Below are 18,071 nucleotides of genomic sequence, written 5' to 3' on the forward strand. Positions count from 1 at the left end.
CTGGGTAAACATTTGTTCCTTATCATTACTTTGTTGTGTGAGAGATTATGCTCTCAGAACATGATTGTGTCAATACTAGTGTACCAAACCCATTTTTTAAGTCTGGAAATATCTCTCATCCATCTCAATCACACACTGAATTGAGAATAAGTTTGTTGAGCAGATGAAAAGTTATGAGTCTGTTATGACGAGAGAAAACTTGAACAATACCATCTGTTCCTGTCATGTTGCCCACAATCTACAAATTAATTATTTAACCCAGCTCCTGTTTCCAAAACATGTAAAGAGTTCCTGAATAATCCACCAAAAGAATCCATGCAGAACATCAGTACATATTGCACATGGGCTTCTCAGGTTTCATTTACCTGCACGTTCACTTCTCTGCAGCTGTCAGGCTGGTCTTTAACTTTGTTGATATTGTGACAGAATAGACAGCATTGCTTAAGATCCTCTTTCTATAAGTGCCTCAGACAGGCAGGTCACAACACCAGAGATCAGTAGTCCCTCTCCAACAACATTATAAAAGCTGCATGCTGACATAACATTTTTTTTTAAGCCTCCTCTACTCCCATGTTTTAAAGTTCTGTATAAAAAAGAAAGCCCATCAATGTTCAAACTAGCTATTATCCTACTCTTCTTTGATTACTGGACATCTTCAGTACACAGTCAAATGAGGTCACACATTCTTATCCACAATTTCCCTAAATGCAGCATATGTTTTACTCAAAATCTGCCAATGCACTGAATGCACAACAGGTAATAATTGACTTATTATTTGGATTTCTGTCCCTTCACACTTCATGAAACATGAAAACATGAACGATAAAGTTCTTTATTCCAAGCAAGGAAATTAGTTAGTTTTTGAGAAATTCAGACTTGTTGGCAGATTGTATAGTTCAATTTGATTCAATACAATTTATTTTGTATACCCCAAAATCACAAATCACAATTTGGCCTCAGAGGGCTTTACAATGTGTACACATAGACATACTGTGTCCTGGGACCCTCACTCCCCCCAAAAAAGACCTTTAACGGGGGGGGGGGGGGGGGGAAAAGGAAGAACCCAGCGGGAGCGCAACAGAGGAGGATCCCTCTATCTCAGGAGTCATGTGTACAGAATGATCAATATAACAGAGTTACAACACATTCAATACATATGACCGACAGTATTCATATAATGAGAGTAGGCATGATGAGAAAGTTACAACTACCAATATCAATAGTAGCAGTGGATGTCGTAGAATAATAATGATAATAAAAGCAGTAATGGTATCGGCAATATTTATTATTTATAGTTTTTTGGGTACAAAACTTAGAAATGACTTCAAAATAAAATACATTTTGTGTCTTGTTTTTAGCCTGCAACAAGAAAAAGCAGAGCAGTGCACACTGGCCCTACCAGGACATGTATTTATTGTACCCTACGTTACCTATACTTTTAGACTTTTGTATTTTGTACTTTGGTATCAAGCTATGTGATCCAGCCTGTTATCGCAGATAGGGCGGGATATGTGACTCACAGGCTGACTGCTTGTATCTGCTTGTTTACTGTGTGCTGAGCCATTTTTATGTTAACTATCTTTTTGTAATTATGATTTTGTCTATTTCGTGGTTCAACACGTCACCCTGTGCGTTAAGATGTTATATTTACAATGATGCATGTATTCTACAATCCGTTGAAGCTGTTGGCCAATCACCGACCGATAAGCAGATCCTCACTTCCCAGAAGCCTTAGCAGCAGCTCAGTGGTGCTAGCTGGTAGCTAGGCTAACTGGTTCAGTTGGTAATCTGTCAGCCTGGAGCTGCGAGCTCGCGCACCGCTGGAGTCGTCACTCTTCCGGATTACTCTCCTTTGGTGGGTAACGTTCAGATCTCTTTTATTTTGTCCACGAACAGACGGGCTCCCAAGGTCGTACGTAACGTAAGTGTTAGTCGAGATATAGGACGGAAAGTGGGGATCCAGGAAATATCAGCCACGTATTGTCCTAATGTTATCAAGCCAGTCGCGTTTCTCGCTGTCGTCCGTAACGGCGCATATCAATATGCCGCTCAGGCTGCTTCTCACGGATGCCGAAGGACAACTGTCCTGACACGACACCCAGAGGTATCAGCCCCAACACCAAGGTAGTCCCGGGGCTCTCGAAGCTAGTCGAGCTGATGTTGTACCTGAATAACAGAACATCTCGTGGCTAACGTTAGCTTGTTGTTTAGCTGCATATTCATGACATCTGGTCACTGTTACAGGGATTATTAAAGTTTGGCAGGGTACGTTAATGCGGCTAATAGGTTAACGAGCCAAAATGCACGAACTGGCATCCTTGTATCCGAATTCATACCGGACAACGTCCAAATGCAGGCATTTAGGTGCTCGTAAGTTTGGAGAAACGCAATGTTTCTGGCAAGCTGCCCAGTGATAGCCTTCTAAAAGTCATCCAAGTTAAACTTTAACAGAGGCGCTCGTTTAGTCAATACGACTGTGAAAAGGAGTTTTTGTAGTGTACACTGGGAGGGATTGTGAATATTGAGGAATGTGTCCCTTCATGCTAATGTCCATCATGTGAGCAGCTTGGCATCTGTGGTGCATTCACTTATTGTCACTTACATGTCATATATAGTTTGTTATATCTGTCAAGCGCCTCAATTAACAAAGGACGTATTCATCATGTGGCACAGATGATCTCAGAAATATTCGTCCTATTAAGGCCATTGTTCAGTCAGCCTGAGCAAATTTAAGTGCCAGGTTATTATCCACGAGCCCTGTGGTACTGCTTAGATACCAAGTCGGAAGAGGGAGCGGATTATGATCGTGTTGGATTTGCACACAACAGGGATACAGAATAACTATTAGTGCTGTGAGGAAATGCAGGCCACTGTGAGCGTCTTGTCCCTCACCCCCTGATGTCTTCACTTGTCAGATACAAAAGAAAGTGTCTTTCACTCTCCTACAGTTTTCTGTCACTTTTGCCTTTTTGTGACAGTTCCTCTCTGGAGGATGAATAACTATTTTCTTTTTGCATGATCAATTAATCCGAATTCTTTTCTAAACAGCAGAAGAAGACCCTCTGATGTGATTTCAAGTGGCACCTGTGATCGAGGACAGACGTACTGCCCATGCTGCCCCAGTAGATATGCCTTCACTATGCTACTGAGAAAATAATGACATTTGTTACATTTAAATTTCTGGAGCTGCCTCGAGCAGTTGAGCTTTGATTAAAACAATTTAAAAAAAAGCTTCTGCCAACTGATCGAAAGGGGACTCTGGCTGTACTGGAGGATTAGACTGTGCTGTGGGAGTGGGGAGCGGACCCAGAAAGCAGGCCCACAGTGACGCACATCATGCTACAGGGACACTAGACTCTCTGTTTGAGTCCCTTTTCTGTGGAGTTTTTTCTTCTTCTTCTCCTGCAGTCTCATTGGTTTGGATGTTTAAGCACAAGGGCTACTTTGAAGGAGCCCACCAGTGGCTGTGGTTTGGCCAAAGCTGACTGACTGCTTGCCAACTATTGCTGATTTAGTACTCTTGTCCACTGCTGTAGCCCCCTTCGTTGTGGTCTCCAGTATGGTGATTCGAGGCTTGAGCCATCATAGGAGTGAAACTGAATCATGAACACTGGCGTAGCTGGTTACCTGCCATATTTTTTTCCTGCACTTTGAAGGATTGCATTCCAGGACTTTTTTCCCCCCACTGTCCTAGAAAAAAACACAGTCAAGATATTTTTTTTTACATTTAATCTCTGGAAAGAAGTCAGCTCCAGAGGAGGATGAAGTTGAGAAAACAGGTGACAGTGTGTGGAGGGGCCATATTCTGCGTGGCTGTATTCTCACTGTATCTGATGTTGGATCGAGTCCAACACGACCCTGCAAGAAGACAGAATGGCGGTAACTTTCCACGGGTAAGAATAACTGCCGTGATGGTGATGCATATTACGTGGAAAAACCTTTCTCTAGTTATTGTTGCTGCACTTTTTTTTTTTTTGTCACCATATGTGAGAACAATCATAATTTAACATATATACATTATTATAAATATTTTAATTAAAATTAAAAGCTTTATATGATATTTACTTGTTTTATATTAAAAGTTAAATAGACCATATCCAATCATTTCCCTTTCCTTGTGTAGGTATCTTTAGGTCTGCTGTGATCTCTTAATAGTACAATTTGTTAGGATGGTTGAATCTCAAAGCTTTCATTGCAGCATGTAGGTATGGTTAAGAGATGTTTTATGATGTAATATAGCAGTTATTTATGATTTGTTTGTGGGTTTAGAGCCAAATCTCAGTTCTGCAAAACCGAATAGAGCAGCTGGAGCAGCTCCTGGAGGAAAACCACCAAATCATCAGCCACATAAAAGACTCTGTGATGGAGCTCACAGACACAGGAGCTGTGTCTCCCAGCGGCCACCTGCCATTTAGAAGTGCCAATGGTTCCTGGGTCCTACCATTCGACGGCCGTCCCACTTTCCTCGCTGTCAAGCCCCAGGATTGCCAACTGGCTTTAGGCAGCCATGGTCAAGCAGATGTTCAGGTGAGTTTGTTGTATAAACTGTTTTCTCCCTCTAGGTTAAACGCTAAGCAGTATCATTGCTATATGTATAGATGTCATTCTATACTTATTGTTGTGGTTTATGATGACTTTGTGTTTCATTGTAGATGCTGGACGTGTACTCCATCCTTAAGTTTGACAACCCTGATGGTGGTGTATGGAAACAGGGCTTTGAGATTACTTATGAACCGGATGAATGGGACAGTGAACCGCTGCAAGTGTTTGTTGTCCCCCACTCGCACAATGATCCAGGTGAGTTGAGAGGACATGACACACTCAGCAAAAGTTTATTAAAAGCTCTAAATGTCCCGACTAGTCTAAAGGTCTGTCAGTGTCTTAAGATGCAGCAAAAAAGCACTTTTTTTGCAGGAAGTTAAAATTGCATCGTCTAAAGACAAGCCAGCTATTGTGCAGCTTTAACTGAGTGGGATTATTATTATTATTATTATTATTAGCATAATGGTCACACAACTGATAGCTTAGCCACAAACGATGGAGTTAGAAAGAAATTGGCAGTGGAAAACTCAGCCAGCGGGTCACATGCTTACTAACTTGACAGTTGTTGATATGGCAGCAGAGACCTGCAAATTATGTTCATCAATAATGGGAATCGGTGTCATTCGGAGCTGCATTTGATTAAACTCTGCTACAAAGTTTTGTTTCATGTCTTTGTATGCAGTGTTCGGTGCTCCATGTTAATGGGCGCTAGTGTGTTGCAACCAGAACGCATGTTGTCAGCTCACACTGACCACCTGTGAAAGCAGGTTAACTGGTAATACGCTCATTTCACTAAATGCAAATGAGGGGTTTTAAGGGTTTTAATCCACTGCAGGTAAGCAGCTCAAACCATGAACAATGTTATAAAGTCTCCAGTAAATAGTCTTATCCCTCACAGCTGACTACAAGCACTATATGCCATTTCAGACTTTTACAATCAGCATAGATGCAGAATGATGTACAACTTACATCTCTTTAAAATATATTAGATTATAATGCATAAGAGGAATATTTGACAGGATATTTACACACTGTGCTAGTCTACACTGTTAATTGCCAAAAGGGCATAGAAACTGCTTTTAATTCACTCCCTTTGAAACTACTCTGCTAAAAAGCTTTCTGAGGGAAACGGCTCAACTTGAATTAAATATGAGTTTTATTTTTGATCCGTTGCAGTACTTTTTCCACAGCGTTGAGTCTCTTACCTTCCCCCTTTCTTCTTGCCTTTGTATCTGCCAGCTACATAAAGGGCTGTCTGTTTGCCCACGGTTGTTGAAATTGCACATATTTATCTTCTTGTCTTGTTAGGTTGGATCAAGACTTTTGACAAGTACTTCACAGACCAGACGCAACATATTTTAAACAACATGGTGGTGAAGCTGGCAGAGGATCCTCGCAGGAAGTTCATCTGGTCTGAGATTTCATTCTTCTCCAAGTGGTGGGAGACTGCAGACATACACAAGCAGGAGGCAATGCGCAAGTGAGTCACATCTTAAAGAAGCACACAGTTTTGCTTTTAAATTGCCCACCTAAGTTCTCACTATTGCTTGAGATTTCTTGATCCCTACTAGCTTCTCGTGCAGTATTTTTCACAACTGATAGTACCTGCTTGCAGAATGTGGTTGCTCTGAAAATAGCCTGTTATCTGGTTTATGTGACCTTTCACCTTAAGGGTTGGATTATCCTCACCTTGCTTTTTTAATCCTCTCTGTTCAACAGACTGATCCTTGGAGGGCAGCTAGAGATTGTCACAGGGGGCTGGGTTATGACGGATGAAGCCAACGTTCACTACTTTGCCATGATAGACCAGCTCATTGAAGGGCATCAGTGGCTGGAGAGAAATCTCGGTACACAATCTGAAATGATTCCTTGCTTGAGCCTTTTAGATCATATTAAGATAAATGATGGTTAAATGTGTCTTCTTCTTCTCTCAGTGGAATGTTGGACCTTTTTCATCACCCCAATTCCTTTCACCACTTTCAAATATAAAATAATGCCAGTTTTCTCAATTATGGTGTCATTTGAGTTTGTAATTGCACATGCAGCAGGTGTAGCCTCTCAGTCAGTGGTGATACAATACTCTGTGCTACTTTAAGTGCTACTTTAAGTGCTGCCTGCTGAGGAAAATAACTTTCTAAAGGATGTATTCTTACTTTCTCTGAGCATAAACCTGAGCTACTCGCTTCCTGCTTACCGTCATAGGTGTTACTCCGCGCAGCGGGTGGGCGGTAGACCCTTTTGGTCACAGTGCGACCATGTCCTATCTGCTGAAGAGGGCCAACCTGACCAGCATGCTCATCCAGAGGGTCCACTACTCCATCAAAAAACACTTTGCCTCCACGCGCAGCCTGGAGTTTATGTGGAGGCAGTCCTGGGGTGAGTGGCCCAGAGCCAGCGAAGTCATCTGATTCATGTGCTTATCTTTGCTAAGCTCATTGCAGAATGAGTCATGCCACTTGTAATGGCCTTGTAAAGCGAGGGACGTTTTGGAAGAACAACCAGTGGGCAAAAGCCTCAGAAGCGCTATCGTCACTATTATTTCGCAATAAATTTGACCTCTGCTGAGGATTTACTGTCCATTTGTTCTTAATGGAAAATTTAATTTGTGTTTTTTTTTTTGTTTAATTTGCTCAATTTTTTTTGCGGCTGTCATTTGCTTTCTGTCGCTCTGTCCAGAATGACTTTTGACCGTCCCCGGAGAACACTGTAGGTTTGGTTGTGAAACTAAATTGCCAGCAAGTTTTTGAGCGCGGGCAGAAATACTGACCCTTACTCAGCAGAACGTACCTCAATCAGTGTGTTTGATTCGTTCCCTTTGAGGCTGCAGTCAACAATGGATGTCTCTCAAGCCAATGTTTTGACTTTGACTTCACTGCTTTGACAGACACGGGATCAGACACAGATATCTTTTGCCACATGATGCCGTTCTACAGCTACGACGTGCCTCACACCTGCGGGCCCGACCCGAAGGTCTGCTGCCAGTTTGATTTCAAGAGGTTACCAGGTGGTCGGATAAACTGTCCCTGGAAAGTGCCACCAAAACCTGTGGGGGATGCCAATGTAGCAGAGAGGTGAGACATGCGGGATGTTAAGTCTCTGACTCTGGGCAAGTTACAGGGTGGAAGGGAAACACATTTTAGCCTGTTAGAGCTACACTGACATATCAGCTGAGCTGATATATTAGCTGAAAAAAATGGATCTGAAAGTGTTTTAAATATCAGTTATTATTAAGCAAAAGTGCTGCATATTCTGTAGGCCTAGCACCCTGAAGGTAAAAACCTGCTTGTTTCCTTTGTGTTATAAATCATATATATTATACAATATAATAAAGTAATGACATAAGACGTTTGGAGTCGTTGGGGTTTAGATCAATTACAGTTGGATGCAGCTGTGATGTATATGATGTTGGCCCTTTTTATCAGACAATAAGAAATATCAATACAGAAAATGCAAAACATATGTTTTTATGTTTCCATTATATTGTTCCACCAGAGAGCACTGACAAAGTCATTTTTTCAACTGAAACACTGCTCTGTTTGTATCAGTAACTAGTCTTTAGGGAACGTCGTGTGTGTGTGTGTGTGTGTGTGTGTGTGTGTGTGTGTGTGAATTGGCCTCCAAAGCATTAGTCAGGCTATGATATCTACATACTAAACATTTCTTACTTATGTGTGTAGTTTTATACAGCAGATTTGGTCACTGCTGTTGCAAAACTCTGGATGTTATTTGCATTCGCCCCTTGCAAACAAACTAAACTGGAACTTGCGCCAATGACAACAGCCATAGAGGATGGATGCACTGAGGGAGACCGACATGGACTGCAGATAGTCTTGCAGCTTTTAGAGGACCGAAAAACATTCCACAGGACATATTTCAGTGGTTAATGAAAAGTACCCTCGGGGCTAATTTGATCCTCCTCTTTCCAAGGTCACTTATATAATCTGCGTATAAAAAAGTAGGGCAGGTTCGATGCCAAAAATTGCGTCCCTTCAGTTTTTCCTTTTCTTTTCTCTCCCCCTCTTTCATTCAGGGCAAACCTGCTCCTTGATCAGTACCGTAAGAAGTCCAAACTCTACCGCAGCAAGGTGCTTCTGGTCCCTCTGGGAGATGACTTCCGCTACGACAAGGCGCTGGAGTGGGATCAGCAGTTTATAAACTACCAGAAGCTATTTGACTACATGAATTCTCACCCAGAGATGCACGTACAAGTGAGAACATTATTTGTGTACTATCACAAACCGTGTTGCCGAAACAGTTTTTTTCTCTCATCTTTTTCATTGTTTTTGTTCCTGAGCATGTCGTAGATCGAAGTATCTTTCTGTACGACCTTTCTTGTGATAATGAATCATGCAGTGTTTTTTTAACTTGCTGACAGAACAAAGAGTCTGTCACAACTCGATGTTCGGTTCAGAAGTTGCCATGTAAGATGAGAGGCGCATGCATTTTGATGAGAAACTTTTTTTCTTGTTTTGTACCCAAGGCAGCTGTTGTTTTGATGAAAGTATTTTGAACAATGTGTCATGTGGCTGCTCCTGCAGGCTCAGTTTGGGACTCTCACAGATTACTTCAGCGCTGTCTACAAAGCACATGGAGTGGCCCAGGGTTCCAGACCTGCAGACTTCCCCGTGCTTAGTGGAGATTTCTTTGCCTATGCAGACCGGGAAGACCATTACTGGACTGGCTATTTCACCTCTCGGCCCTTTTACAAGAGCCTGGACCGTGTGATAGAGTCACATCTCAGGTGAGGCAGATTTAATCACAATTTGAGTGATTAAATCAAGTAGCACGGTCTGAACCATCTGTGCAGTTGAAATGAAATAAAAAAGCTCAAAGGAACATTTTGAAAGAATCAGCAGTAAGTCTGAAAATGTACACCTTTGAATTGATCAAAACAAGCTACTGAAGGTCTCCCCGATGCTTACTGCTTGTCAATGTCCTTCAGGGGGGCGGAGATTCTCTACAGCTTGGCGGTTGCGAACGCTCGGCATGTGGGCATGGAAGGGCGCTACCCGGTCTCAGACTATGCACTGCTAGTTGATGCACGGCAGTCCGTCGGTCTCTTCCAGCATCACGATGCAATCACTGGCACTGCAAAGGAGAATGTTGTCACTGATTACGGCACCAGGTAAGAACCTGAGCGTTGAGAAATAAATCACAGTTTAGATTGGATAGATGAAGTTCTTCACAAAAAGCAATTTGTATGAAATAGAAAAACAGCATCTCCTCTCATCTCTGGGGCTACTTCCTAGCTGCCCGTTCAATACTTTGCAGCAGTCACACCTTGTTATTTTGCTTCTGTCAGCCATTGATTCCTCCTTCTCCTCCCTAGATTACTGCGCTCACTCATTGGTCTGAAGAGGGTAATCATCAATGCTGCTCATTTCCTCGTGATGAAAAACAAGGAGTTTTATCGGTTTTACCAGACGGAGCCCTTCCTGGAGACAGTAAGAGGAGACACGGAGGGATGCTTCCGCCACTGTATAACACACTGTTTTAATACCTAAAACATGCAGTTTCTCAGTGTGTTTCCTGTGTTCTATACTTCATTTTGTAGGATGACAGGCGTGCAACCCAAGACTCTCTGCCTCAGAGTACTTTAATCGAGCTGGATCCAGCAGGACCGAGGTATTGTCCCCTGACATCGTTTACCTCCTCTGCCTCCTACCTCAGCCACTCCTCGCTCATCCCATGCTCCTGATTGCTTATTTTTCTTCTCCCCACCAGGTACATGGTTCTGTTCAACCCCATCGAGCAGGAGCGTCTGTGTGTGGTGACGGTGCTGGTCAACACGGTCAGGGTGCGGGTTCTCACTGAGGATGGACAGACCCTCCCTGTGCAGCTGAGTGCTCAGTGGAGCTCTGCTACTCAAATGAGTGCGGAGGTATTTGAGGTAAGCGAATAGATTCATTCGACACTGCTGGGTTCCTTGTAGGGATATTAATATCACAAGCACAGCAGCAGTGTCGACACAGTTCTCCATCATTGTCTACACTGGATCTGTGATAGTCACGTAGAAGAAAATAGACAAAGACACTGTTGGCAGCCGAGTTGCATTTTGGGTAATGTAGACACCATAATTATTAATATAAAAGCCTCAGACTAGTTTTTATTTCTGTCCTTTGATATCTACCGGTAACTTCAATCTATTTCTATAAACAGATGTGTTTTTAACACACATTGCATATTATCTCTGCAGCAGTTGAAAAAACAAAAAAACATCTGATTTGCTTCACCACGTCTCTGTAGATTAATTTACTGTTCCCCAAAAAAATTCTCTCCACCCACGGAAAGCAATAAAATGTAAATGTTGCAAAGAGATACTGATAGTCTCATTAACACCACATCTAATCACATTTTAATGACAGCACACTGTTCCTAATGTCAAAATGCTTTTAACTTTTAATAAATGGCTTGTGGTCAACACTTTCTGTTCATATTAACAAAAAAAAAAGCTGGTACTATAAAACACAACCTTTTTTCTGTTGTTTCTTTTAAGATCTTTGTGTATCGATGTTTTATTAATTTGCATCCAACTGTTCTTCCACCTTCCATCCAGGCAACATTCATGGTCCGTCTTCCTCCGCTGGGCCTGGCCGTGTTCCATCTTTACGACTCCCCTGACTCGCCCATGACGCTCCGCTCCGACACCCTGCTTAGGCTGTCTGGGCGGGGCGTCACCGCTCGAGCCGCGGACCCACTTCCTGTCCGCTCTCAGCAGGCCGACCCTCAGACTTTCTACATCAGCAGCCAGTCTCTCACTCTGGGCTTCTCTGGAGCCACGGGCCTTCTCGAGGTTTGTGTTTTGCCACCTCTTAGACCAATTGACTTTATGTCTGAATTAAGGAATTGCTCATCTTTGATCTTTTTGGAGATAAAAAATTGGGATTAATTTCCCAATACACCCAGGCTGTTTGATCAAAGTGAACATGGAATGTCTTGTTCCTGCTCAAACCTTTCAGCTCTTTTTACATATTTTTTTTTGAATGCCATGCACTCTTCGTCTTTATGGCTTTTCCATTTCAGAGTATCAAGCGAAAGGATGATCCTCAGGAAGTAAAGGTTCAGATGCAGTTCATCGTGTACGGCACCCGTCCCTCAAAAGACAAAAGTGGCGCTTACCTCTTCCTGCCTGATGGGAAAGCAAAGGTATTCTTTTAGATGCTTACTTGCCTCTCAGAAGGCTTTGAAAGAGTCTCCCTTGTGTATTGTGTCTTTGTCTCATGCTGGGGTGCTCGGGGTGGAGAGACAGGCAGACTGGGTGCTGATTCATCTTTTCTCGATTTTTAAAGACAACAGAGCCTCGGGCTTCGCTGCCATACTGTATGTCGTCATCCATTCTGTTGGTGGCTCCTTTAACTTCTCTCTGTGTCGTTCTTCCGCCTTTATCCATTTTTTGCACACACTCGGCTCCTGACATTTTCTTTTTTTTTCTCTCTCCCTGCCTTCAGCCCTACAACCAGAAAGAGCCGCCTGTGGTGCGCGTCGTGGAAGGGCCTCTCTTCTCGGAGGTGGTGTCACACTACCAGCATTTCCAGCAGACCATTCGCATACATAATGTGCCAGGTAATCAAACCAAACTGCATCGTGGATTCATTTCAAATGAGATCATGTATTTGTAGATGACATGTTCACTTCTTTCTGAAGCCTGATCTGTGCTTTTGTATTTTTCAGGGGTGGACGGGTTGTCCATAGACCTCATCACCACGGTGGACATCAGGGATCAGACCAATAAGGAGCTGGCAATGCGACTGGTCACTGACGTCCAGAGTGGAGACGTCTTTTACACAGATCTCAATGGCTTCCAGGTCAGTCCCGCCCTCGAGAAGAATAACTTTCATGGCTTTGCATACTGTCATAATATAGCAATATGTATCTCTGATTACCCGGACGGCGGTTAGTTGATGACCATCTTGAAACTCAATGTCGTGGCATTTCTCTCAAGTTAACTATCCCTGACCGGAACATTTCACATCTTTCCTTGCTCAGTAGGTTTGACTTATCGTGTCATTCTGTGTTTGATCTCTTCTTTTAGATGCAGCCTCGCCGCCACCACCTAAAGCTTCCCCTGCAGGCCAACTTTTATCCCATGCCCAGCCAGGCATACATCCAGGACAGTAATCACCGCCTCACACTGCACACGGCTCAGTCCCTGGGTGTCACCAGCCTGGAGAGTGGTCTGTATTTGATTACATTTACATTTAAAGTTCTCATTTTTCTTTTCTTTCTTGAAAGTTGTCACAGAGATGCTTGATTACCCTCTCTGAACTGTACGGAATAGTATTGAAGCACTTTTCTGAGCGCAAACGGTTCATACTTTCACGTTAATACACTGAGCTAATCCTTTTGTTTGTCATCGTGATGCAAATAATGGAGCTGTTTTGTAAATAGCTCAAAGTGTTTGTCTTCATCAACTGTGTAATAGATGTTGCGCTTGCTCCATCTTCTCCTTCAGGTCAGCTTGAAGTGATTATGGACCGACGGCTGATGCAGGATGATAATCGTGGGCTGGGTCAGGGCCTGAAGGACAACAAAAAGACAACCAACCGCTTCCGACTCCTGCTGGAGAGGAGATCCACGGGCAACAAGGTCAGTGAGGTGGCGGTGAAGGCGGCTGGCCGAGCGCCCATGAAATTTCTGCTCACCAAATCTAAATCTGGGGTGCTGCATGACTGACAGTTGTGCAAAGCGGTGGAACAAAGGAGCGTGTTGTCCTTCATTCTGTGCTCACTAACACCTTTGTTCATAGTGTTCATACCTCATGTCGGTACTCTGCTACCACGTCTGTCTTTTTGTTATTCTCCCCACTCACTAACTTTGTTTACCTTTTTGTTTGTTTTACTCCATTACCTTCAGCATGACGGCTTCTTTGCCAAACTCTCGTCCTTGTTTCATTCTCTCTTCTCCAAAATCTTGAGCGACAGAGCCAAAGAGGTAACGTTGCCTTGGCAACTGTGAAAATGCTTGGTAGCGCTCGTCGTAGTCTTTTGTTGTAGCTGAAGTTCCTTCAATTTCTCTTTTAGCCGAATCAGTCCATCTTTATGACGGCGATGTGATTCATCAAGTAAATGGACACACATTGGCAGAGAAGGGAAACCATTGGTTGCAGTTTTACAGCTCTGGTTAAACTGCTGATGGTATTTGGGATTAAGTTGCTCTTTTCTAAAAACAGCAAACATCATGTTTCAAACACTGTACAGCTCAATATAAAAACGACACATGGTGTTGTAACAAATCCAATACAGATTGATTGGTACTGTGTCTGTCTGGTCTAGAATTGGGAATCTACGTTGTACTCTGACAAAGTAGTTAGAGCCTATTCCTCATCCTGTAGCGCAGTAATGGAAGAAGAACGGCTGTAGAGGTGATTCATTGATGTTGTACTCATGCTGTCGTTTACTACTGGAGCTTACATCGGTCTCTGCCTTCCTCCAGATGATGGACCGTGCAACAACCAGCTTCCCGTCGATACTCAGTCACATGACCAACTCCTTCCTGAACCACAAGGTCTTGACGCTGCCCGTGCTGCCAAAAAGACGCGGCATCCCTCCTTTGCAAACCTTCGCCCCTCTCACCGCCAACCTCCCCTGCGACTTCCATCTGCTGAACCTGCGCAGCATCCAGAGCCAGGTGACGAGAGAAAACAAATGACATGCTGGTTTTGCTTTTTATTGACTTTGAAATTGACTCACTCGTGTCTTCTGTGTGAGCAGCAGGACCCCCACTCGCCGTCTCCTTACGCAGCTTTGATTCTTCACCGTCTGGCGCTGGATTGTGACCTGGATTCTCCAAATCTAGGCTTCAACTGTACCACCACACAAGGACAGGTAAGGGTGGAGACACACACACACACACACACACACACACACACACACACACACACACACACACACACACACACACACACACACACACACACACACACACACACACACACACACCTCTTTGACGACGACATTGTCGCCGCTTTATACACTTTTACTCTACATTTCAGAAAGTTATTTCAGTTTTACTCCACCACGTTTATCTGACGTCTGTAGCTATCATTTAGTTTTCAGATTTATATTTTACATACAAAACATAAGGTTATTTTACAAAATATGATGTTTTATTCCTGATTAAACTAAGTAAAAAAAGTATATAAAGCTCTATCTCTAACCTAAAGTGCTGCTTAAATATTAATGCATTAACAATAATGATCAAATAATATGCTTCCTGTCGGGGGCAATTATTTCCAAGGAATACTTCTCCATTATCTAAGTGCATTTTACTATTATTACGAATATTATTACTATGTAACTTTTATTTCAGTGAAACATTGAATGATTTGTACTTCCAATGCAGTATTTTCAAAGAGTGTTATTGCTATTGAAAACTTATTCCACCATTGGATGTGTTCTTTACCTGCTGTAAGCTAAACATGACATTTTGTTATTACCATATTTGTTATTCCATCTCCGCCAGCTTGTTTATTATCGAACACCCTCAACCTTCCTGCCTTTGCTCTCTGCAGCTGAGTGTATCAGGACTGTTTAGGAACCTGGACCTGCAGCTGCTCCAGCCCATGTCCCTGACCCTGATGCACTCCAGCACGCCTCTGGCCAACGACTCCACCATCAGCCTGGACCCCATGGAGATCTCCGCCTTCAAGCTCAAACTGCGCTAGGCGCCGCCGGGACTAAAAAGAGGCAACGAAAACCCACCAGACTCCTTGGACCAAGAAAAAGGCCCACGCCGGCCACAGACTGGCAACAAAGGGGGTCTGGGTCCCTCTGTTTTGTCAAGCAGAATCATAAACACTACAGCTGGGAGAAGAAGGATCCACTGTAACAGGACTGACTGCACAGCAGGGGGCAGGCGATAGCTGTTACTGTGGACGTCTCCTGGGTGAACTCGCAGCTGCTCTAAAACAAGAAAGACTGAATCGCTCATCATGTCTGTCTGTCTGTCTGTCTGTCTGTCTGTCTGTCTGTCTGTCTGTCTGTCTGTCTGTCTGTCTGTCTGTCTGTCTGTCTGTCTGTCTGTCTGTCTGTGTAATCGAAAAAATGAAATCTCGTTTAGTTTTGCTTCGTAAGAACTCTTCTTTTTCTATCTTTGCTCCATCTTGGACTGAACTTGTGAATGTAAATATCCCAAAAGATGGGACAGGGGTAGGGACGGTGGGAGGCTGGGACTTGTGCCCCATCAGAGTGCAATTTACAAAGCTTTATTTGGTGTATGGGGTTTGTTTTTGTATGTATGCAATTAAGAAGACACGTCACAGTGATTTTGTTTTTTATACTTGTCAGTCAATTTCTTCTTTTTTGACAAACTGGAATGCAGCAAAGAGAATGTGTGGTCTCTTCTCAGCTCGCGAGGAGACCCATGCTGCAGCTCTTGAAGCTCTTTATCGTATGTCTGAGTCCAAGAGTCTCACATCAATCACCATTACTCATTAATCACATCTGATGACTTTCACCTTCTGTTGGCTGCATTTGCGTGTATATAGTTGGCAGACTCTCTTTCCTTCTCTCCTTTTCCCTCCCTCAGCTTCTTCTTTGCTGATGAGAAAGCTGTATATCTGTCATTCCCGTGCTTGTACTTCACTGCTGCGAGGGCGGTTTGTGTACCATACTGTATGCAGTAGAGGACTATACAAAGACTTTACCTCATAACCACAAGGCAGATACACCCGTGTGTGTCTGTAGAGTCTGTTGACGTGCATATTTGAGGATTTATCTCGTTTTGGGGGTGTGTTGAGGTGACAGTGCACACTATCAGGGACCATTTTTAGCATTGTTGGATGTCTGTTGAGCCGTCAGTCATTATCATTGCAGCACAAAGGGAGCTTCCCATTGGAGATGAAAACAAATTAAAGGGTTAGTTCACCCAAATACAAAATCTGGCCATGAAGATAGGTTGGTTTTGGAGCTACCACTAATGATTGTTTTCATCAAGTCGAGTCTACAAAATGGCAGAAAAAAAGCGATAAATGCACAAGTTTCTTTTCAACGACTTTTTTGTACCAATAACAATCCAAAACCAAAACCTAGAGATATTAAAGATTTTCAAACATTTTCATCGAAAAAGTAGCACTCATCTTTTGAGAAGCTGAAATCGTAGAGCGTTTGCTGGTTGCACGTATTGCATTAATGTGTATTAAGGTGTGAAAACAGTTAGGAGGGCCGTGTTTCTGGAAGGAGATGTTGTATTTATTGAGTTTCTTCTTTTTGCAATTGTTGTGAACGATAAGAGTAAAAATCCATTTACCTCAATTGGTGGAAGAGATCTGAGAGAGATTTCTCCTAACCACATCAAACCAAAACGATCTGTATGCCACGATACCACTAAGTGATCAATGACTAAAACTTCTAAGATATTTTTATAATTTGGGTGAACTGACCCCTTTTTAAATATAAATCTCATCAAATCGTACGCAGGGATCCTCAAAGCAGTAGAAATATGTCCAATAGAGCTGCAGTTGGTTTCTATAATTTCAGCTCCACGGTGCTTCTTAGTCAGAGGCCGCCTCGAGGCACGCGGCCTTTTTCTGGTGCACACCGGCCTCCGCACCGGCCGCGGAGGGTGTTGTCATCCGTGTCCAAAGCCGAGGCGGGACATCTCACAGCCCACCTGTGGGCCACTTTGTACTGAGCCAACATCTCTCTGTGTCCCGTCACTTTAACCGGTCGTCTTCATTCTTCCGAGGGAGTTCTGCTGCTTCACTGCGCTCCCCTCCAGCCTGATATCTGGGCTACCGTAGCTCCATGCATTCTGCTTTCTCTCTCCGCTGTGAGCTCTGCAGATTCTCTCTCTGCCTCCAGCTGCTGGTCACGTTTCTCTAAGAGCAGATTTCACTGCATCTCAAGTTGCACTTTCTCCTGTTGTCGAACGTCGTCATAAGCTCCTCTCCTTCTGAGTCTCTGTATAAGGTCATTTATTTTGTATGTGATGTCAGTTGTAGCGCTGTTTTTGTTTGAGCAGAGGTAATGTATGAAGGCAAGGCATCGCTGTTTGATTATTCATGTTGGATTAAAGCTGCAGTAGAACAGAGGAGATGGGGATTGAATAAAGATTAAACAATACAAATACTGGTCCTCTATCTGAAGTTATTTCATTTCTTCTTTTTTAATTCACTTGTGAATCTGCTGTACTTTGATGCAGGTTTTTTTTGTTTGTTCTAAAGAGCTCAATGGATCCTCTCGCTCAGTAGGGGGCAACATTGAGTTGCTGCAGCCGCACAGCGTGCACAGACACTGCCGGTCAGACAAGTGTCATGTTTAGACTGCCAGGTGCATCACTTGTTGCCGGTTGGCTGTCAAGGAGTCCACCTGATATTAAACAGAGCAGAGTGTCTGCGTGGAAGCTCACGCTTTAAATATCACGTAGTTTACCGCAGCATGTCTCAACCCATGTGTACACACCACTGACTATAAAAAGAAATGTTTCTTTGTTCGTGCTTCTTAAAAATGGATCAGCGACGCGGAGGAAGAAAAGAGTGCGGTAGCCCTGAGGGGTGCGTGTGCGTGTGCGCGTGCGTGTGTGTGTGTGTG

General features: G+C 43.3%; 1 protein-coding gene across 1 annotated transcript; it reads left to right on the plus strand.

The window, feature by feature from the left end:
- Window positions 1-1,760: 1,760 nt before the first annotated feature.
- man2a2 (mannosidase, alpha, class 2A, member 2) lies at window positions 1,761-17,593 on the plus strand. Its single transcript, XM_068602923.1, has 23 exons — window positions 1,761-1,855; window positions 3,049-3,893; window positions 4,270-4,527; window positions 4,653-4,797; window positions 5,851-6,022; window positions 6,262-6,389; window positions 6,745-6,918; window positions 7,427-7,613; window positions 8,573-8,750; window positions 9,081-9,283; window positions 9,485-9,667; window positions 9,872-9,986; window positions 10,097-10,167; window positions 10,267-10,432; window positions 11,099-11,335; window positions 11,566-11,688; window positions 11,991-12,105; window positions 12,214-12,347; window positions 12,575-12,716; window positions 12,995-13,128; window positions 13,975-14,169; window positions 14,253-14,366; window positions 15,053-17,593. The coding sequence occupies exons 2-23, from the start codon at window positions 3,762-3,764 to the stop codon at window positions 15,203-15,205; spliced, it is 3,459 nt and encodes a 1,152-aa protein (XP_068459024.1). The 5' UTR covers window positions 1,761-1,855; window positions 3,049-3,761; the 3' UTR covers window positions 15,206-17,593.
- Window positions 17,594-18,071: the final 478 nt, after the last annotated feature.

The sequence above is a fragment of the Clinocottus analis genome, unplaced genomic scaffold, assembly GCF_023055335.1.
Source record: "Clinocottus analis isolate CAN_PGR_092001 unplaced genomic scaffold, fCliAna1.0.p SCAF_6, whole genome shotgun sequence".
Lineage (NCBI taxonomy): Eukaryota > Metazoa > Chordata > Actinopteri > Perciformes > Cottidae > Clinocottus > Clinocottus analis.

Coding starts and splice junctions, on each gene's coding strand:
- man2a2 (XM_068602923.1), top strand. CDS start 3,762: ATGAAGTTGAGAAAACAGGTGACAGTGTGTGGAGGGGCCATATTCTGC. Junction 7,614..8,572: donor GATGCCAATGTAGCAGAGAG/GTGAGACATGCG, acceptor TCTTTCATTCAG/GGCAAACCTGCTCCTTGATC. Junction 10,433..11,098: donor TGAGTGCGGAGGTATTTGAG/GTAAGCGAATAG, acceptor CCTTCCATCCAG/GCAACATTCATGGTCCGTCT.